General features: G+C 36.9%; 1 protein-coding gene across 4 annotated transcripts in view; it reads left to right on the plus strand.

The window, feature by feature from the left end:
* The window catches only part of TMTC2 (transmembrane O-mannosyltransferase targeting cadherins 2), a 570,414-nt gene that overhangs the window by 299,575 nt on the left and 247,128 nt on the right, over positions 1–23,711 (plus strand). For all 4 annotated transcript variants that reach the window (XM_069095098.1, XM_069095096.1, XM_069095099.1 and 1 more), the window contains one exon: positions 17,344–17,458. In XM_069095098.1, coding sequence (XP_068951199.1) covers positions 17,344–17,458 — 115 coding nt within the window. The remainder of the gene's footprint in view (positions 1–17,343; positions 17,459–23,711) is intronic.

Genomic DNA, 23,711 nt, shown 5'->3' on the forward strand with positions numbered 1-23,711 from the left:
TATCTCTGCCAAGAAAATCTCAAATGGGGTCATGGAGAGTTGGACATGACTGAAAAAAGGCTGAACACACAGTGCTTCTAACAAGTGTTGATTGCAATGGGTTTGTTTTTTTTTTTAGGAAGAATTTTAGAACCAATCTTGGCACATAGTAAATAATTGTTGATTGATTGCTTGATTAAAGTATATTAATGTAGCCGACCCTTGCTTTCCCCCTTTTGTGTCTATATCAAAGCTATTAATTATTTAATCCTCTATATGAATCTTTTATAGCCAATAATACAACTGTTCTTGAAATCTTCATTGGTTATTCATTTTTAAAAATTTTTCTTAGAAACTCTGTCACCTATTACAAGTTACCATTGTTCACCGATGAATAATAAAAATAACAGTAGCTAGCATTTGTATAGCCTCTACTATGTGCCACGTGCTGTGGTAAGTACCTTACAAATATTTTATTTAATCCCTACAACAACCCTGAGAAGTAGGAGCTATTATGTCCATTTTACAGTGGGAGAAACTGAGATGAACAAAGTGACTTACCCAATATCACAGAGCTAGTTTTTCAGGCAGGATTTGGACTCAGTTCTTCCTGTCTTAAGGTCTAGTGCTCCATCTACTACACCACCTAGTTACCCTGTACCAACTATTCAGCTAGGAAATATTTTAGGATTTAGGCCTGGAAGGCATCTTAGAGAATACTAATTATGTAACAATTACTTATCAAGTCCCTACTATAGTCCAGGCACTGTGCCAATTGTTAGGGCTACAAATATAAAGAATGAAACAATCTGTACTTATGGAGAGCTTACGTGATGGTAGAAGAGCCATCTACCTATCAAAATAGGTACATGATACATATCAAGCAATACATACACACATATGTGCATATATTACATATACATACATACGTGTGTGTATACACACACGTATGTATGTGTGTATATCTATCTTTTTATAAACATTCATATATGTGGTCTAACCCTTTCATTTTATGGATTAGGTCATGAAGATTCCCCTAGGAAGAAGTAAGTTGGCCAGGGTGAAAGAGTAATTCCAGTTTTACCATTTACTAGCCATTGGAGCATGGGCAAATACTGCCTCACAGCTTAAATGTCCTTATCTGTAAAATGAGGAAGCTGAAACAGCTGTAGGTCCCTCCTGTGACTGGACTTTCTCCATAGTTATCACATGGAAAATATATCCTGGGCTATTTGCTTCTGGAGACCCAAGAACTTCATAAGATCATAGTCTTAGAGCCAGAAGTGACCTTGGAACCATTGTGTCCAAAGCCCTCATTTTACAGATGAGGAAGATACGGCACAGAGAATATAAGTGACTTAAACAAGGTGACAAAGCTAGTACGTTTTTGAGGCAGGGGTTGAAGCTAGGTTTTTGAGTCCAAGTTCAGTGGATCTGTAGCCCGCTGTATTCTCCTTGGAGTTGTTGGTAAATGCTGATGGATAATGCCTCTGAACAACCCTCCTTAAGTTAGCAACAAACAATGGGATTCCAATATTTCTTGTTTCAGCATTTTTGATATTGCTGTCTTGCTCTTAAATTGATTTTATTAATAGTTACCAAAAAAGAACTTAAGAAGAATGTCAAAAATATGATCTTTCAGTGTTATGAGAATGGAAAAATAAGTCTGTTCCTTTTATGATCCCAGGCACCATTCATGGCAGCCTAAGGGTCCAGGTTGGAGGCATGTTGTGGCCAAATTAGGTTTTCTGGTGAGAGTTTAAGTTGTTTTACTGGAGCTCTAGGAAATTATAAACTTAACTGCCTCCCTATATTTCAGCATTTTAAAAATGGCATGAAAAGAAGATTAATTAACTCTTGATTCAGAGGACCTGGGTTCAAATTTCTCCTCTGACAATACCTGTGTAACCTTGGGCAAGTTAGATAAACTCCTTAGACTTCAGTTTCTTCAGCTGTAAAGTGAGAATGCCTCTGAGATCCCTTCCAAATCTGCTTTCCTTTGAGTCTATAATATGTGGTTTTCTTAATGGGAATATATGTGTGTGTATAATTTTTTTTTTGCTGTTGCTAATAATGTAACATGACCATGACTTAGCAGAACACCATCGTGAATTTCTGAAACCAAAAAAAAGCCCAACCCATCCCCTAGAGACCAACCTTCCAATGACGAACCTTTCTGAACTATGATAATCCCTTGCCAGCCTAAAATTTAAGACTTTAAAGTATGACTTCATACCACTAGAGGAAATTGAAAGCACTTATGAACTTAAGATGATTTATTTTTACTAGAGTGAATATATTACATATTATCATAAAAAAGAAAATACTAACTTGGGGGGGAATAAACTCACTTGAAGATAAATAATTTAAAAAGGAATCCACATTATGCTTCATTGGTATGAGCTTTGAAAACATAAAGTCACCTGCATTCCATTGTGAGACATCAAAAGACCCCTTTTTAAATGGTAAATCTCTCTACACTTCTCACATCAATCAGTTCAGAGCATATGTTGTACACAAGTCAATACTTGGGTAGGTAAATACCCATGTATTTTGACTTGAGAGTAGTTGGATGACCTAACCCCTCCCAAATGCTTTCCCTGGTTTCCACCAAATTTTTCTCCTTAGGCTTGCATGGAAATTTGAACATTTTAATAACAGTTGGCCAGCTACTATTGTTATAATTCTAGTAGAGACCTAAGCTTTAACTCAGTATGACACAGGACTGGTAAGTTTTGATTGGCAGGGAATAGGAAAAGTCCCTGAGTAGATATGAAAATTATAGGTGCCCAGGACTGAAAGTATATTGAATCCCCAAGTGGCCACTTGAAGGCATGTGGTGTCTGGGGTGGTGAAGAAAAGACATTAGAACATAGCAGCAGTAGAGAAGATTCCAAGAATACATGACAATATAGTATTGTGGACAGAAGAAAAAAAAATCAGATACTTAATTTGTAATTTTGCCCACAGTCAGATAGATATAGGATAATACATGTGCATGTGCTGATCCTCAGATAAACCAGTATTGATGGCGTCCTTTTCTGTCAGACCCTGAAATCAATATTTTGGTGACAAAACCAACCAAATGAATGATTTCCAATCTTCAACTCCCAAATGTTTTTTGATAAAATTTTTAACATTTTGAGTGTAAAGTTTTCACATAGGCATAGTTTTTGTTGAGAGAAAATAGTGATGAGACCCTCATATTAATAAATATTCTATATTGTTTATTATAATAATTATTCTATATTAATTCAGAATTATAACATTGATATAATAACAATTATTATTCCGCATTGACTGTTTTTCCCCCTAAGAAAGGCCCAGCATATAGCTAATAAAGTATCTATGGTATTCGCCTCATTACATATTGGGAATGTAGAAATAAAACATTTTCTTGTCATTTCTTTTAAAGGCCTCTTTTCTAACAATTAATGAATGCAATTCCAAGGCAAGGTTGCAGTGCCAAAGACTATTTAAAGCAGGGGATGTTTGAATATATCAAATTATTGCAAAAGAAATACCAGCAAGAATAAAGCCAAGCAATGCCCCTGATAAGACTGAGGCATGCTATGAATTATCAAGCTTAATGGAGATTCTGTTTTTATCACTTATTTTACCTTGAGCTAGTTTTTCCCCCTTAAGTTAACATTTTCCTCTTTCAATAGATAATACAGAATATAATTACATGAAGAAAAATAAATCATTTCAGGTTTATAAGTGCTCTCAAGTCCCTCGAGTTGTATGAAGTCACTAGCATACTTAAAAAAAAAATAGCCTCAGTGTTGACTAATGGAAGTAGTGTGAGAGTTTTCTGATTTCAATTAAAACCCCCAACTCAGAGGCTTAGGTTGAGTGCCATGCATTTAAATTGCTTTCCCCCCCCCAACTATCATTTATTCGCTTTCTGTCTAAAGGCAAAGAGAAGTGACTTTGAAAGATAAAAGTCATAATTAAATGTAGGCTGTTGCTTACATTTTAGTGTTTGCCTAAATGGCATTTACATTGCACCTTGCTGGTCTCAAAGATCAGAAATACTTTTGATTGACTTCTTCAGCTCTCAGTGAATTTCCTTGCAGCCAGAAAGAAATGATTAACAGATTCATCTGAATAAAAGTTTGTTATATAATTTTCCTTATTGATATATATGTATAAATGCATATGCATGCACACAGATATACACACATGTACGTGCATATGTATATATACATGGACATATATGCACACATTATATTGTATATTATACATATGAATATTCATAGATAACTATTTGCAACTAAAATACTTAATTCCCCCCCCCCCAAGAGCTTGCCACTAACTATCAAAGAGATTACAATTTTGAACTTCTGACTTCATATTCTTTAGGAGGTGAAAATCTGTTTTCAAATGAATAGTTCCTGAGATAAGTTTTCCAAAGTTCCTGCCTTAACTTCTCATTGAGGGCAGGTACTGTTTCATTTTTACTGCTGTATCTCAAGTACCTACCATAGAGTCTTGCAACCTAGTGATACTTTAAAAAGATGGAAGGAAGGAAGGAAGCCTAGCTAGAGGGAAGGATGTAAGGGAGAGAAGGAGGAAGGAAGGAAAGGAAAAAGGAAGGAAGGAAAGGAAAAAGGAAGGAAGGAAAAAGGAAGGGAGGGAGGAAGGAAGGAAGAGTGGAAGAAATGAAGAATGGAAGGAAGAAAGGACATAATGGATCTATCTTTTTTTCTAGGTTTTTTTTTTCAGGGTAGATGCAAACTTTGGCAGGTCCTGACAGGCTGGTAAGCTTTTGTTCATGGATGGGTCAGTATGTCTGTTCCAGGACCAGTCTAGCTAAGTATGGGGAAGGTCACCATTATATTAGCCCTAGGGTGATAAATGACTTGACTATCATGATTCTCTAAGAACATCTACTGTATTCTAAAGAGTTTGCAATATTCATTGGTGAGAGATATATACACACCAATGAAATGACATATCCTTGAAATATCAAAACTAGGGCAAGCCTACTTTTAGAATATTGTTAACTATTTGAATTTTTAAAAAGGTCAAGCAAGACATATAGACTAGACCCATGATTTCACTGGTTTAAGGAACTCCAAGTGAGGGAACTCCTTCTACTAGTGCAAGTTGCCACCTTTTCTGAATGCCAAGAGTTTAACTTGCCCAGTGTCATACAACTGGCATGTGTCAGTGGAAGAATTTGACCCCATGCCTTCCTGGCTTTAAGACTGATCTACTACACCATGCTATGATTGTATACATATTTCACCTTAGAAAGTTAAAAGGTGAAGAAATTTTTAGTATAAGTGGAGGTAGCATGGTGCAGTGGAAATTGTTGGACTTGAGACCCCTGAACATGAATTCTAATCTCCTTCCAAACACCTACTACCTCTGACCTTGGGAAAGATACTTAATCTCTCCATGTCTCTATTTCTCATCTGTGAAATCAGAGGGTTGGACTAGGTGGTCTCTGAGGTCACATTCCGCTCTAGACTATATTTTTGTAATATTATAGGGACCTGAAAATATGATTTCTAACCCATTTTGGTGCCTGTTATAGTGAAGTGATTATAGAGCTTACCACAAACCTGGCACATAGCATGCATTTAACAAAATCTTGTTGGCTCAACTGACTTGACCTAGTCTGTGCAGTGAAGGCTCAGACATTATATCCAAAAGAGGCGGAGTTACAAAGCCCAAGGTGCTAATGAACTTAAATTACCCAGTTAAAAATAAAATCTATTCTTTAAACTCTCACCTCATAACTAGTCAAATTAAAGTTGTTTTCTGAGACAGAACTTTCCTGAGTTAAAGTCAAGTTTTGTAGCAAAACAAGTGACAGTATGATTGATATTATAAAAGCCTTGAAGACTTTTAAATATAGGTATACATAAATTTAAATATTATCTATAGATATAACATATGCAAAATAAATGTAAATATATAAATATATAACATGCCAGTATTGTATATTATATAATAAATGTACACACACACACACACACACACACACTTTTTGCCTTATAGAATATAGAATAGAAAAATCTGTCTTGGGGCAGCCAGGTAGCACAGCGAGTAAGAGCACTGGCTCCAGTGTCGGGATGACCTGGAGATCGAATCCTGGGCTCAGACACTTAGCACCCACCCAGAAACACCTGGCCATGTAACGTTGAGCAAGTTACTTAACCCCAATTGCTTAGGGGTGGCCAGGTGGCTCAGCGAGTAAGAGCACCGGCTCCAGTGTCGGGATGACCTGGGGATCAAATCTGGGCTCGATACTCAGCACCACACCCAGAAATAAATGGCCGTGTAACCTTGAGCAAGTTACTTAACACTGATTGCTTAAAAAAGAAAAGGAAAGAAAAATCTGTCTTGTAAATGTCATTTTAAGTAACCTCAAAGACAAGATATGATACTTCTCTTTCCAGATGTTAATGATAATGAAAGATGTTGATAATTAAAAATATTCCTTGCAATTATTACATTATTTTGGAATTGGAAGAGACCTCAGAATCTGGTTAATCTAACCCATACTTGAACAAGAATTCTCCCTTTCCCAACAAGTTCACTGATAAGGGGTCATTCAACTTTTGCCTAAAGACCTCCATTGCCAAGGAACACATTGACTTATTGAGGCAGTTGGATTTCACTGTGGGGCAATTCTAATTGATAGGTAGTATTTCCTCAAATACAATGGAATCTATCTCCTTGCACCTTCTACCCATCACTCCTCATTCTGTCACTGGAAGCCAAACAGACTAATTCCAGTCTCTTTTCCATGACAGTTTTTCACATAATTTGAAGGTGTCTAATTATCCTTCTTTACTGTCATAGATCAACTCATCAGAAAGGCTATTTACTTAGGAAAGCTAAGTACTCACTGTGCTGTGTATTAGAATGAATGAATCCCCCTGTTTCCCCTAACATTTTGTAGAAGAAATTATTCACTGATAAGGATACATTCTATTTCTAAGAAATTTCCTTGAATTTCTATCTCAAATAATAATTCCTTAGAGATGATATAAATATTTTTGTGTTCATGACTTTAATAATATTAGAAAGTGTTTAGGAAATATGGCCACCTGGTTTATTTTCATTTTTTCCTTCAAGTCTGGAGCAAGAGAGAGCTAAGTTTAATGCAGTGATTTTCAAAATGATTGTTGAGGTTCCTGATTATATAGTATGTAAAAATAAGTGAATTCTTGATTCATCTATATGCTATTATATCTAAAGTGCTTATTGAATACTTCTTTGAATACAAAGTATGATTAGATTTTGCTTTCTTACAACAGATCAGGCTCCTAATCTGCATGTGTGAGTGGGGAGGAAAGCATTTACTCTTAAATTATGAAGATTTGAGAATGGTCCACATATGAGAACATATTACCTGTGAATAGCCATTAGACCATCTTAGAACTCAACTTTTATTACTTGTAAAAAGAAGGGTTTAGCTTCAGTGATTTCTTATGCTTCTTTAGAGCTCCAGGCCTGTACTCCTATGATACCAGAAGGAGGAAATTAGGAATGATTTTTAAAAGACATATGGTAGCTAATTTGTGGTATACATTTTAAATAACAGTTCTATGAATAATTTCAGATTGGTTTAAACTTAATGGAATGTTGTAACCTCAACTTCCATGTAAAGATTAGAGCAAAAATTAGAATGATCACATAAATATTTTCAATCAGGATCATATATACTTGATTAGAAAAGGAAGACACCTGGGTATATTAGGATTTATTAAAATTTCTAAATGATTGACTGTGGTTTCCCATTACTCCATTCCTGTAACATCATATCTCTTAGGCACAGAATGGAATGAGTAATGTCTGAAAATGTCTTTTATGTACTTAAAGTGAAATACAATGTAAATAACATCAAATAGTAATGAAATTCAGTTCTCTGGGATTAAGGCATAATGGCAGACATTAGCTGAGAGTAAATTTAAAGTTGAAACCAAATACCTGTATTGAATTGTTGACACACTAGAGCAGAAAAGAAAAAAAATTGCAAAAACCAGTTTATTCTTACATTAGGTCATAAAATAATTCTGTTGTTACTTTTAATAAAAGAATATTTAGTCACAATGTATTCTTCTAGTATTCCTATATAGAGATCAATAACAATCCATTAAATGGCCAGTGTTTTGAAAAATTAATAATTTAAGACTGCTTACATTTTAATTATATTATAAAGCAAAAAGACAACCATGACCTTTTCTCATCTTTTCTTAGGGTATATAGACAAGTAGGTGAGCAAATCATTGTTGTAGTCTTGAATGGCCATGAAAGTCTTTATTAACTCCAGCTTCTGGCTTTTCAAGGCCTATATAGTATGTATTCATATTCCTTGGAAACCTTCACTCTAAAAGCATTGGTGTCAAGCTCAAACAAAAATAGGGTCCAACTATCTGGCTGCATATTGACTTAGAAAATCACATGTTAACATTATGTTTTGTTGTATTTTTCTTTTGTTAAATACTCCCAAATTACATTACAATAATTCCCAATTCTATCCTTGGGATTGTATGATAACTCTGATTGAGACAATTATTCAAGATGATAAATTTCAAAGTCTGTGTGGATGTGTATTGATAGAGTAGACTTTTCTGTCAGTGTTCCTTATCCCATTGGAAACAGGTCCAATTCCAATTCCTAATCTATCTAAATATAACTGTGAAAATATTTTGATAAGTGAAATCATGTGAGACTTTTTTATTTTGCTTGCTTTTCTTTTTTAAAGTGTATTTTTTTTGTTTTTATTCACTGATTAAGTGTAAATTTCAAAGGAAGGATGGTTAATTCTGGTCCATTAAAGATGCCAGTTCTTGCCTTCTCACACCCAATGCCTCTAGTCTGTCGTAAAAATAACTTAGAGAAATTATTCAGTAAAGGCATACTGAATTTCAGGAGCTAATAACTATTGGGAATAGAGAAAAAGGAATATGCATTTTCAGAAGCATCCCTGTTCACATTTGGACTTCTTTTCTAGTTCATAGTTACTTTTCTCTTGTTGAAAATATCCTTCAAGGTTCCATCATGATTACTTTATTAGTGATGGGGCTCAACATATAGTAGGCTTTCTTTAACTACTTTCTTTAAGATTACGTCAGCAAGGGCGAAGCCAAGATGGCAGAGTAGAAGCAGGACCTCCCTGCTGCTCCTGCTTCCATCTTCCCCAATCTATGTAAAAAGGGGACTCTGAACAAACTTTGGAGCTGCAGAACCCACAAAATGACACAGAGAAGCTAACCTCCCCCTGAGGACAGCCTGGCAGGCCGGCAGGAATCTGCCACCTCAGTGCTATGGGAGCCCAGCCCAGCCCCATGCTGAGGCTTTAGCCCCAGGGCTGGTCTGACCAGCCACAGCCAGAGGGACTCCAGATCAGCAACACCTGTGGCCGTTTCCAGATTTATCAACACACAGATATGAAGGACAAAGTGAGAGGTCAGTGGAGTCTGGACATTGGGACCAGTAAGTGGGAGTGCCTGGCTTTTGCCCCCAGGGCGAGAAGCCTCTGAGGCACTGGCACAGCCAGCCAGCCCCAAATGGCATCTTCAGCTCCTGGCCTGCAGAGTGTAGGGGGACCAAGCACCAGTCCGAGGGGTAATCGCTCTTGCTTTAACCTGCTTGGATCAGTCTAGGGTGGAGGTCCTGGGGTGTATGTCCAGCGTGTCAGAGTGTGTGGATACCTCAGAGAGGGTACCCATCTAATACCTCCGGCAACTGAGAAAACCCCAACGTTTGGGACGAAAGCTCCCCTGTCTGGTGGCAGAGTCTTACTGTGGCAAAAAGCCCAGGGGTCAAGTGATTGAGGGGCGACATGACCAGGCAAAGGAAACAAAGCAGACAGAAGATTCCAACATTAGACTCCTATTTTGGGGACAAAAAGAAGCAAAGCATGGAACAGGAGGAAGACAGTGAATTCAGAACTCCTGCACCAAAAGCTTCTAAGGAAAATATGAGCTGGTTACAGGCTATAGAGGACCTTAAGAAGCAGATAAGAGAAGTGGAGGAAGCTTGGGAAGAGAAATGAGAACAATGAAAGAAAATTATGAAATGAGAATCAACAGCCTGACTGAGGAAAATAACACTTTAAAAAACAGACTGACTCAAATGGAAAAAGAGGCTCAAAAAGGCAATGAGGAGAAGAATACCTTAAAAAATCGAATTTGCCAGATGGAAAAAGAATCTCAAAAGCTCACTGAGGAGAATCATGGCTTCAGAATTAGATTGGAGCAAATGGAAGCTAATGACTTTATGAGAAATCAAGATGCTGTTAAGCAGATCCAAACAAATGAAAGAATAGAAGGCAATGTCAGATATCTCATGGGAAAAACCACTGACCTGGAAAATAGATCCAGGAGAGATAATTTAAAAATTATTGGACTACGTGAAAGCCATGATCAAAGTAAGAACCTAGAAATCATCCTCCAGGAAGTTCTCAAAGAAAACTGACCTGATGTTTTAGAATCAGAGGGCAAAATAGAGGTTGAAAGAATCCACCGATCACCTCCTGAAAAAGATCCCCAAAAGAAAACTCCTAGGAATATTATAGCCAGGTTCCAGAATTCCCAGATTAAGGAGAGAATATTACAAGCATCCAGGAAGAAACAATTTGAATATTGTGGAAACACAATCAGGATAACACAGGATCTGGCAGCTTCTACACTGAGAGATCGAAGGACTTGGAATATGATATTCTGGAGGTCAAAGGAGCTGGGATTAAAACCAAGAGTCACCTACCCAGCAAAACTAAGTATCATGTTCCAGGGGAAAATATGGTCATTCAGTGGAATAGAGGACTTTCAAGCATTCTTGATAAAAAAACCAGAATTGAACAGAAAATTTGACATTCAGATATAAGAAGCAAGAGAAGAATGAGAAGGTAAACAGGGAAAAGAAATCATAAGGAACTTATCAAAGTTGAATTATTGACATTCCTACATGGAAAAACAATAATTGTAACTTATGAAACTTTTTGCAGTAGTTGAAGGGAATAGAAATGTGTTTATATATGTCTATATATGAGGGTATATGGGCATATGAATACATATGTGAATGTTTGTATATATGTTTATAGGTATACATAGATAGAGGGCACAGGACCAATTTAACAGGAGGGGATGATACTTAAAAGGTGAAATTAAGAGGTGAGAGAGGAATATAATGAGAGGAGATGGGGAGAGGCAGAATGGGGTAAACTATCTCGTACAGAAGAGGCAAGGGGAAATGGTTACAATGGAGGGGAAGAATAGGAAGGCAAAAGGGAATGGGTCGACCTTATTCCCATTAAATTTGGCTTGAGGAGGGAATGAAATACACACTAAATAGGGTATCTCACCCTACAGGAGAGTAGGTGGGGAAGGGGATGAGAGGGGGAATGATGGAAGGGAGGGCAGGCTGGGAAATTGGAAGCACCCACTTTTGAAAAGGGACAGGATCAAAGTAGAGAATAGAACAAGTGGGAGGTGGGATAGGAGGGAGGGAAATATAGTCAGTCTTTTATTATATATCTACTATGTTATTGTTTTGCATTAGCTACACATGTACGTCCTATACTGAACTGCTTGTCTTTCCAGTAAGGGTGGTTGACAAGGGAGGAAGGGAATGAATCTGGAATTCAAATTTTAAAATCAAATATTCAAATATGTATGTGTGTATGTATATATATATGTGTGTGTGTGTATGCTATTATAAATACTATTTTACATGTAATTGGGAAATTAAATATATAGGCACTGGGCCATAGATATCCACTGGAAAAGTTGAAAGGGGTATGGGAGAAAATATGGGAGAGAGCAGGTTGGAGGAGGAGATATCCTGTGGAACTGCTATTTTGGGGGGTGTGGGGAGGGGAAAAACGGGGAGAAAATTTGTAACTCAAAATCTGGAGGAAATGAATGATGTAAATCAGAAGTTAATAAAGCATTTGAAAAAAAAGATTACATCAGCAATAGGTTAAAAGCAAAATCTGAGTTACTCTTGTTTCTGAACTTTTCTGGGTGGGTTAATGGTGATGGCAATCTAGACCTCTGTTTTCTCTTGTGTTGGGAAACTCTTGATGTGAAAACCTCTTTTTCTTTCTAATTAATTCAGAAGTCTCATTAGAGGCTTAGTCACTTGACTTATCTCATGCAGCTAACACTTTGTGGAGGCAGAATTTGAACCCATATTTTCCTGACTATATCATTCTATCCATTACGGTGCAAAAGGCTTTACTTTTCACTTTTGTCTTGGGGACTATGTTAAAAAAAATCCAATGAACATGTTCACTCCCTTTCAGTACAATGCACAGTTGTTTTGTGGGAGAGATTAGTAGGAATCATAGAACCCTATCTATGAAGACTCAACCTCTCCCATGACCTTTTCTCTTCTTTTTTTAGGGTATAATGGCAATAGACATATAGATGAGGAAATCATTGCTGTAGTCTTGAATGACCATGAAAGTCTTCACCAACTCCTGCTTCTGGCTTTTCCAGGCCTATATAGTATGTATCCTCATTCAGAGAGCAATTCTAGGACATGAAGCAGCTCCAAATATCTATTATAAATCCATTTTCATTCTTGCAATAGAATATGACTTATTCATATTCTTTCTTTTTTGAATTATTTTAAATTTTGTTTAAATAAACTTTAATCCTGAAATAAAACAAAAAGTATTCCATATAGTCTTATACACTGTACAATCCAAGTGTGCAATAGAAGAATCCTTCCTTTTTAGTGGAAAGAGGAAAAAAAATCAAATGGAATGTTTTGTTAAGATTGATTTAACTTTTCATGAGGTGAGAACTAGTAGTTCTATATGAATATTAGAGAAAAGGGAACTAACTCATCACAGTTGAAACAGACTTTAAGCCTTTGCATACATAAATAAATAAAAATTCTGTTACTTTATGAGGGGGGTGCAGAGACAGGATTAGTTTATTTTATGTAATATTTTCATTGAGTTACCATAGTTTTTATTTTTATTTTTCATTTTTAAGTTATGTATGCCTATGTTGGGCAACTAGGTGATGCAATTGATAGTGTTAGGCCTTCCTGAGTTTAAGTCTGGCCTCAGCGTCACTTAACCATATTTGCCTCCATTTCCTCATCTGTAAAATGATCTGGAGAAGGAAATGGCAAACCACTGCAGTATCTTTGCCAAGAAAACTCCTCATGAGGTTATGAAGAGTCAGATATGATTTAAAAAAAAACTGAAGTACTCCCTATCTCACCTAGACCAGAAGGATGGTGGCCAACCATGGACCCAATTCCAAAACTGATGGACATAGAAGATTTAACCTGCTCCATTTTTCCAGTTTTGGAAGTTCACTCTTCCTTAGGCAGCCAGTTGATCCTCTGCTTCTGGGGCTACCATATTGGTACTGGCACCTGATTAGCATTACTCCTACTGTGGCTCAGAACTCCTGAACAATCCCCCAACCTCATCCTCTTCAGCAGCAGGAATATGGAACTCTGGGCCACACACTTGATTGCTGCCCTAATTATGAAAGCACTTTTTTCCTGTTTGTTAGAAAAATTATTTTATATGAATTTTAGACAGTCTTTTGCTTTTTAAAAGACTTTTGAAGTCTATATAACCAGAAATCAATATTGTTGTTCAGTTGTTTGATTTTTTCATGAAGACCCTTTTTACTGTTTTCTTGGCAAAGGTACTGGAGTGGTTTGATATTTCTTTCTTCAGCTCATTTTACATGTGGAGAAACTGAGGCAAACAGTATAGTGACTTGTCCAGGCTCATATAGTTAGTAAGTGTCTGAGGTCAGATTTGAACTCAGGTCTTCCTGACTCCAGGCTTGGTGCTTTATTCATTGTGCTACCTACTATCCCATATCTCTAAAAAATAATCTGGAAGCATATTCTTACTATAAAAATGAATTAGTTTTTATTTATTGTATAAGTAAAACACATTAAACTGACAGTATTGAAATGATTCATTTTTATTTTTAAAATTTTTTTGTTTTTATTAATTTGTTTACTTTTAGTTTACAAGATTCAGTTCCACAATCTCTTGATTTTCAAATTTTCTTCCCCTTTCTCTCCTCCTTTCTTGTCTCCTCCCGCTGCCATGGTGGCATGCAATCAAGTATAGGGTCTGCAAATACTTTCACATTAGACTTTAGGTTGTAAAGAAGGCTTTCAGAAGGATTGTAACCGATGGAATGAAAAATGGGAAAGGGGAAACAAAACCAAACAAGAAAAAGAAACAGAGCAGGTAGTTTGCTTCAGTCTTCTTTCAGACTCTGTTCTTTCTAGTTCTTTCTCTGAATGTAGACATCTCCTTCCATCACGAGTCTTTTGGAGTAGTCCTATAACCTTGCAATGCTGAGAAGAGTCCAGCCTATCAAAGTTGGTTGTCACACAAACGTGTCTGTAATTGTATACAAATTTCTCCTGGTTCTGCTCTTCTCACTCATCATCAGTTTGTATGTCTCTCCAGGTAAATATGAAGTCTGTCTGCTCCTTATTTCTTATAGCACAATAGTATTCCATTACATTTGTATACCACAACTTGTTTAGCTATTGCTTAATTGATGGGCATCCCCTTAATTTCCAGAAATGATTCTATTTTTAAAGGTTTACAAGTACTTAGTATATTTTTGTGTTGAAAATGTTGCAAAACCAGATCACGGTATAGTAGAAACATTACTGTCTCTCTAGTCACAGGTGGTTGTAGTTGTTCAATCATTTTTCAGGTATTTCTGACTCTTTGACTCTGTTTTGAGTTTTCTTGACAAAGATACTGGAATGGTTTGCTATTTCCTTCTCCAGTTCATTTTACATTTGAGGAAACTGAGGCATACAAAGGTTAAGTGATTTGCTTAGAGTTACAAAGCCAACAAGTGTCTGAGGTCAAATTTGAATTAAGCTCTTTCTAACTTGGGGCTCCTAGGTGGTGCATTGCATAGAGTGCTGGGCCTGGAGTCAGAAAGACTAATTTTCCTGAGTTCAAATCTGACCTCAGACATTTATTAGCTGTGTGACTCTGGGCAAGTCACTTAATTCTGTTTGCTTCAATTTCCTCATCTGTAAAATGAGCGGAAGAATGAAATGGCAAACCACTCCTGTTTATTTGCCAAGAAAATCTCAACAAATGGTATCATGAAGAATCAGACAAGATTGAACAACTGACTTCCTGACTACTGGTCCAGTGCTCAATCTACCCTGCCAACTAGATGCCTTATATTAAAAAAAATAAACAAAAAACCCAACCCCCAAACAGAACAAAATGGAACAACAACAGAACAGCAGCAGTAGCTTTGAACCAAGGTCTCCTGACTCCAGATTCAACACTTAGTCTACTTTATCATGTTAGTTACCTTGATTGTATGATTAACATCATAACCTGACCACTTGTTTTAATCTAAATTGTCTGTCTTATAACCCCCCCCTTCAACTACTGCCTTTTTCCCCCACATTTCACATTTGAGGCACTTTACCCCTTCCCCTTTATATTAAATATTCAGTTTATTTAAAATGTTTTTTTTTCTCAGCTGAGCCATAAAATTGTTCACTCCTCATATTTTCAATTGGATAGATTTGATAAACACCTTTAATTACTAGTCACTTGGAGAGAAATGAGGATTTTTATTTGCTGGATCTTCTTTCACAGTAGCTTAATATTTACATCTCTGATCTTTACATTATGGTATCTTTGTGAGTATAGTTCTGCATCTAAAATATAATAAATCATACAAGTATTTGAAAGTGTGGAAATATTGACAGCATTTATTTGTCATATAAACAAAAGTGAGTGATGATTTTACTTTTAGTTTTGGCAGCTCCTGAGAAAGCTAAGCTGTGTTCAACTAAATGCAGTATTAAGAAGCAATTATCTATGAAAGAAGGAATGTTGACGAGGAAGGATTTTTCATTTTTGCCTAGAGTGAACTCCTACATGAACCATAAAATACACACTTCAAATCCACTCTTTTAATGGCTATTTGGCAGGTTTATTTTTGGTCTTCCATTAGGAGATGCCAGGTACAACTTTAATCACACAAATAAATCAGGGCATCTAGTATTGTGCTAGATAGTAGTAGTAATAATGGTAGTAGTAGTAGTAGTGGTGGTGGTAGTAGTAGTACTAGTAGCAGCAGCAGCAGCAGTAGCAGCAGTGAACATTTGTATAGTACCTACTCTGTGACGGGTATTATGCTAAGTACTTTACAAATATTAACTAATTTCATTATCAGAACAACTTTGGGAGGTAGGTGCTATTATTATCTTCTTCTTACAGTTGAGAAAACTGAGACAGAGGTTAAGTGACTTGCTTAGGGTCACACAGCTAGCAACTGTCTGAGGCAGGATTTGAATGTAGGTATTCCAGTTTGGATCTTCCTGATTTCAGGTCCAGTGCTCTACTCACTATGCCACCTGGGCTGACTTAAGTATATTTAGTGGGGTGGGAATGGGAGAAATTAGTATTTTTAAAATTATGAACTTAAACATCAAATAAAGTCAAAAATTCCATATGCAAAATGGAACAGAAAAAGTGGATCACATATGCAATTATGAATTTCTATTATATATTTCTTTTTAAAAGTATGATTATTTAATTTGTTGTTGTTAAGTTGTATCCAAATCTTCATGACCCTATTGACCATACTGTCCATGGGGTTTTCTTGGCAAAGATATTGGAGTGGTTTGCCATTTTCCTTTTCTGGAGGATTAAGGCAAATAGAGCTTAATGACTTCCCCAGGGTCACACAGCTGGTAAGTGTCTGAGACAAGATTTGAACTCAAGTCTTCTTGACTTTAGGCCCAATGCTCTATCCACTGGGCAATCTAACTGTCTTTATTGAATCAATTCAATATATAACTGAAAAAAACTGATAACTGTGGAAAGAACAATTTCAGTCAAGTGATGGGGTCAGAAGCCATATCAGAAAGGGCTAAGAATAAGTGAGAGGATGAATGAGGAGTGCTTGGCAAACCTTATATAAAGTGCTATGCAAAAATCAGTTATTACTATTTTCAGCTAATAAGCAATAATTTTTATGATTTCTAAGGTTCTTATTTACACACTTTCCATTGTCTATAGTTTGCCTTTGGATCCCATTCTAGCTCTAGAACTTTGATCTTACATCTTACTTGGAATAACATTATTCTTGGCCCTACAATGAACTTTATACAATGTAGATCTACTTTGAGGAATAACGATGACCCTAAATATTTTTGTGTCTTTTTTTTCATATCTTGGTTTGATGAAATGGTAGCACACTTGGGAAAGGAATGCCCCTTTAATAATGTTGTGGGAAGGGATTTTTCCCCCCCTACCTCCACCCTGAGGTAACCTGCGAGTTTTCTGTCACTTTGTCCCATGTCAGTGGGTCCCAGCTCTGCCTGAGTATTGCTTTCTCTTCTTGGCAGCATGGGGTAACCTTGGAAATGTCCTCAAGAGCCAGAGCAAGATTTCTGAAGCTGAGAACGCCTATAGAAATGCTTTGTACTACCGCAGCAACATGGCAGATATGCTCTATAATCTGTGAGTATGCATGTCGTGCACGCCGTGGTCCGTGGGATGATTGATAGGAGTTCTGGAAATGGAAATGATGCTAGCTAGCTGTCAGAATATTCATGCTTCTTCCAGGCACCACCTTCCTCACCACAGTGTTGGGGAAGGTACAGGCTCTCTTTTATTTGGGGCCTTGTCACCTGAATCAGGGTTTTGTTTTTATTTCTTATGGGAGATATGCACACGATCTGGATTTACCCAGGGGATGATCTCAGTTAAAATCGATAATCCCTGTTCTTTTTCTCATCTCCAGCCTTGGGTTCTTATTAAGCACCATGAATGTTTTATTTCGATATGTTCATGAGTCTATACATGCTGTTCTTCATAAAACTGATGCTAAAATTAGTGATAATAGTAAATGATTAGTGTCCAACTTTAAGTTCCAGTTTTTTTATGTTTTTCATGTGACATTTGCTGAATTTTTTTCATTTATTCATATATCTAAAGATGTATATATAATGTGTATGTGTATATATGTATACATATATGCAAACGTGTTTGAAAATTTTTAAAATCTTTAAGTTGAGCAACATATATAGGGAATAAGTTAAAAGCAATATATGTAAATGTACATTCATATATGTGTGCATGTATGTATGTGTGTATATATACATATATATATTATGTGTGTTTGATGTTCTATTCTGACACTATTCCTTAATTAAAAGCCTAAATTTAAAAGACCAAGAAATATCAGAGACCAATCTAGTCTTACCTTCACATTTTACATATGAAGAAACTGATTCCCAGGGAAATTAAGTGACCTACCTGTCATCACTTAGGTAGTTACTGCCAGAGATGGAATTTAAACCCAGATCCTCTTAGTCCACAGAATGCACTAGGACCAATTTCTTTCTATGCTCTAGGGGAATAGTATTCAAAAGGCCAAACCCTATAGAGAAAGTTCCCTGCCTTGAATCACTAAAGGTCAAAATTGAAAGCATCTGGCTTCTCTCAATGATTTTTAAGTCACTATGCTCAATTGAAGTATTCCTTGAAAGTCTGTTTTTTCCCAGCTGTAGTGTTAGAGGTGAATGCTGGAATTATCCTCATTCAAAAATGGCCAGCTTCCAATATAAAGCTTTCAAATTGAAGGGTAAAAAAATAATAAAAAGTTATTCAAAAATGTATACAGAGAGAGGGAATAACCAGGGATTTAATCAGAATAATGAGAGAAGGATGTGGGTTAAGTAGCTCATGTACATTGTTGACCTTTTTTGTATGGGCTCATGCTGTAGAATTATGTTAAAAAGATAATCAGTAGGATTATTAGGCTGAACTGACAGTCTCTTGCAAGAAAATATTACTCAGGGAAGTGCTAATACATGTCCTAAATCATTATGTGAAACATCATATTATCTTGCCATTAGTTAAGTACCATTGCAAAGATCTATGATCACACAAAGTTCATACAGAATTTTTAATGTACACACATGTATAAATAATCCCATGGATATATCTGCTTTTAAAAGAATAGTATATAATGTATTTTCTCATGGAACCATATATTCAATCTTTTGTTCTCATAGCCACATTGAAACAAAGAAACAAATATAATGTTAGTCTGGAGCTGGGATTAATAGATTTATGTGCACATGTCAGTTTTTCTTTTCAAGAATAATAACTTTTCCTAGGACAAAGATGTACTTTCTCTCACTATGATTTCACTCTGTCAGATTTTATTAATACACATTCAACCGTCCACCTTTTGACTCCTGTACTCATTACTACTTGAAACAGAATTGATTTCTGATTTAAAAGATGCACAATATGTATAATTTAATTTCTGCAATAGATGCATCTTAGCCAGGCTGTTCTAAATAGTATTTTACAGGTGGTTCCATATTGACTTGTGTTCCATTAGGATTTTGCTAGATTCAAAATTTCTATTCAGTACTTCAATAAATGTAATACAGTATAATCAGCTCTTGATTATGTATCTTAATAAAGAGGATCATTAGTGAAGACAACACAATATTTGCTAACATAATGTAGCACATCCTCTTTTTTGTTATACTGTAAAAGCAATATGAAAGTCAGCCTTGTAGGAACCTTTGTAGGAACCCAGTGCTGGGGGACAGAAATAAAAAGAAAAACAACCTGCCATCTGTTATTTATATTAGGTTTTTAAGATATTTGTTATATATTTTTTTAAAAGTACTATGAGTCCTCCCTCCGTATTCAATAAACTTCAGTGGCTCCCCATTACCTTCAAAACCAAATGCCAAATCCTCTCTTTGCCATTTAAGACCCTTCTTCACCAACCCCTCCCCATACATTTCCAGTCTTCTGACACCTTATACACACATCCCCCACCCCTAAGTACTCTTCAGTTTAGTGACACTAGCCCACTTGTTACCATCTCTTACCTCCTGCCATTTTCTTTGGCTGCTCCCATGCCTGGAATACTCTCCTTCCCCATTTCTGCCTCCTGGCTTCCTTCAAGTCCCAGGTAAAACTCCATTTTCTACAGAAAACATTTCCCAATTCCCCTTCATTCTAGTGTATTGAACTGTGTTGATTATCTCTCATCTGTTCCATATGTAGCTTGTTTGTACATAGTTTTTTTTTGCATGTAGTTTCTCCCATTCGATTGAGAACTCCTTGAGGGAAAAGATCATCAACAGACCTTCTTTCACCTTTCATTGTAACCCCTGAGCTTAACATATGGCCTGGCACATAGTAGGTACTTAATAAATGTTTATTGACTGGCTGACTTAAAAAAGTTATTGGTGCCTTTTGTTTTTATATCAAAATCATTTGCCGATATACCATTGTATTGAACCCCGAGATATAACAAATTAAAAAAAGAGTTTAAGTAAAACCAATGAACCTACCAACCATGTCTGACAATGAACATGACAGCTTCTGCTTTTAGTCTCCCACTTCTCCTCTGAGATGTATAATTATGCTTTGAGGACATGATTTGTCCTCATATGAAGACATATGGTGTCTTCACTGGATATTAGTTATAACAAGGTTCTATTGTGATTTCCCGCTATTGGTCTGGCAGTAAACAGTTCAGACAAGATGGGAGGCTGAAGACCAACATATGAGTGTGTACATCTGTTGTGTACTCACCCAGGTTTGGTTTTCTTCCAGATTTCCTTAATTCTAAAATTTTCTAAATTGCAAACAAATATTGTTCTTTTTGGAACTAGTAAAAAGAAATTGATATAGATGTTACTTAAATGGATAGTAATCACAAGAACTTGGTTAATATTTTCTCATCCTAGAGAAATACATGCATTTGCATATTAATTATAAAATTAGAGACAAAATAACTAGTGGATAAAATGCCAGACTCTGTGTCCATAGACCTGGGTCCAAGTCTTTCCTCCCCTACATAATGGCTGTGTGACCCAGGACAAGTCACTCATCCTTTGAGTGTCCCAGATAGCTGTGTAGTCATAAGTTGCTGAGAAGGTGCCAATTTTCATTGGTAGAGGAATTCCCAGACCAATTAAATCAGTTTCATATTTATATAAAAAATTCAAAAAGGCTTAATATTTGTTTATGATACAGAAAATATTTGCAATGTTAAAGGTAGTATGAAGGAGAGCAAGTCAGACCCTGGTCTGCTTTTATGTTTTCCTCAGAGAATTTTTTTGACCCCTTGGAAAGTAGAAAATTGACATGGGATGAAGCTTAATCATCTTCATACATTAATTTAGAGCTAGAAGGGACCTCAAGGGTCATCAAGTCCTTTCCACACCTCCTCATTTGAGAGATGATGAAAATAAGGCCCAGAGTGACTTGTCCAAGCTTGTGAATAAGTAAGTGGTGGAGTCATGTTGTAAACTAGACTTCTGCTTCTGCTAGACTAGGCTCATCTGATGCCAAACCTACAGACCATCACGTGCAGCCAACTTCTTTCCCTCTGTGACTTCCTGGTCTTTCTCATTAGTTCAATTATCTTGAAAAGTGCATCAAATCCCTTCAAAGACTTGAAGGCAGCATGATGTAGGAACTAAGTTGGTTTCAGGGTCAGCAGGAGCAAAGTCCTGTCAGAGTGAGGGAGCCAGGTGGTACAGTGGATAGAACTTTGGGTTGGAGTTCAGAAAATCAGAGTTAAAATCCTGCCTCAGACAATTACAACTGCATGACTCTGGGCAAGTCACTTAATCTGTTTCCTCAACAGTCAAATGGAGATAATAATAACACCTACCAGGCAGGACTGTTGTAAGGATCAAATGAGATAGTATTTTTAAAGTGCTTGGCACATATTAATCTTTCCTCTATCTCTCTGTCTCTCACTGTCTCTCTTCAACTTAGAGGTTTACCAAGGACAATAAAAGCTTAAATAACTTCTCCAAAGAAATCTTTGTAGTCAGACATTTCCCAAAGTTCTCAGATTTTTTTCTTCTTTTGCACCTGAAAACTTCCTGGTTTGCATTACATGAGTGTGGCTCAGAAGAGTTACAGCTATCCTTGCTTTAGTCTTGAAATCCAAGGTAGAGAGAGTATATGAAAAGAGGGGGAGTAAGCAGTGGTCACAGCAAGCACCTCTAGATTATACTAAAAGGGTGATTTTCCCCTCTTGCTCTCTGTTGACTGCCATCTTGGAGGTAGCCCCAGGCACTGGGCACCAGGTGGAGGAGCTCTGTGTGCCCTCTTAGTAAGAGGGTGTAATGGTAATGTAATTTTGAATTTGAAGATCCCTTTGTGTTGGAAAAAGTAGCAGGTACTTAACATTTAGTAACTGATCAAGCCTCTGTTGGGGAAACAGAAGGTATGAACTCCCATCTCCTGTTACTGATGTAACAGGAAGGGGTTGGCTGAAGGAAGTATCTAATGCTGTGTATATAAGAAAAGCCCCAGAGAGGCACAGTCAGAATTACCTTTAGACTGAGATCTGGTGGCAGAGCAGCTACAGAAGAATGGAGAACTGAGAACTTGTGGTGGTGGTGGAGCTTCTTCTGAACAGGATCCCAGGAGCCCAGAGCCAGGAGGTCAGGAGCCCAGGAGCCCAGGTGACTGAAGCATGACTGGGATGCTGAGACTTTGTTTGCAGCTTGGTTGAGCCTTGAGTTCCCTAGGGCAGAAATGGTGGAGGAGCTGACATGGACCAGACCCTGTGAACTTCAGTGTGGAGCAGGGCCTGCCCAGAGAGCTGGTCAAGGAACTGGGAGCTGTCAGCCATTGAACCCAGGTTACAGTATGTTGAATCCAGGTAGAATCTGGGACCATGGAAGGGGATCCAGGGAATCTGAGAACAGGCCCCAAGTCAAGAGGAAAAGACCTCTCCTTGTACACTGAGTAATAATGGAATTATAGTTTACTAGTTACCTAAGGGGTGGAGGGTTTTGTGTGTGATACTTTGCTGAATAAGTGACTGTAGTTTGAGTACTTTGAGATATTGTTACTGATAAGTGACTGATTGAGTTAATTAAGACTTTGCCCCATGAGTGGAAGACTTTGACTGTGTACTTTGAGACTATGTTGTGAATATTATATTTTGATTTTTTGTGATAAGTTATAATATTGTGAATGCTGTACCTTGATTTTCCGTGAATGTTTTGCTTTTGTTATGAAATAAATAGAGTGATCACTATACTGTGTAATCAGAACTTTAAAAGCTGTTCACAGTAGCATTCTTCTGGAAAGCTTCTGTGCATGGCATTACAGAGGGCTTGTCTGCTTCCTTGTAAATGCTCTTCCAAAAAGATCCAAACAAACGAATCTGATTATGTTGACTGGGGATCAGGGAAGAGCTTACCAGAATGTAGTAAGGGCTCTCCTGTTCACCCCCCTTCCCTGTAAGTCACCTGAGTTTTCTCTGTATTCATCATTTTAATGACCCAGTGACATTCCACTCCATTCCATTCCATTCCATTTATGTGGCCCAATTTGCTTTGCCATTCTCCAATTGATAGCTCTCTACTTTTTTTCCTATTCTGTGCTGTACCTTTATCCCACCACCACACACATGAATTCACTATTCTAAATAAATATTTTAATATATATGGAACTAACTTTCTATCTCTGATTTCCCTGGAGTAAATGCATGGGGAACTCTGGATCAAAGGGTTTTATTTAATCATTTTTTAGCATAATTCTAAAGCCCTTTTCAGAAAGGAAATTTTCAGCTCTACCAAAAATATATGAGTTCACCTGTTTTCCTGCATCTCTTTGAAGATTCAACATGAGTATAGGTGAGTAGAACATAAAGGGGACAAGGAGGAGAAAGGAGACCATCAATACCTAATCTCATCCAGTACAG

The sequence above is a fragment of the Petaurus breviceps genome, unplaced genomic scaffold, assembly GCF_028583685.1.
Source record: "Petaurus breviceps papuanus isolate PSGF00001 unplaced genomic scaffold, PetGlider_PUasm1.0 225, whole genome shotgun sequence".
Classification (NCBI taxonomy): domain Eukaryota; kingdom Metazoa; phylum Chordata; class Mammalia; order Diprotodontia; family Petauridae; genus Petaurus; species Petaurus breviceps.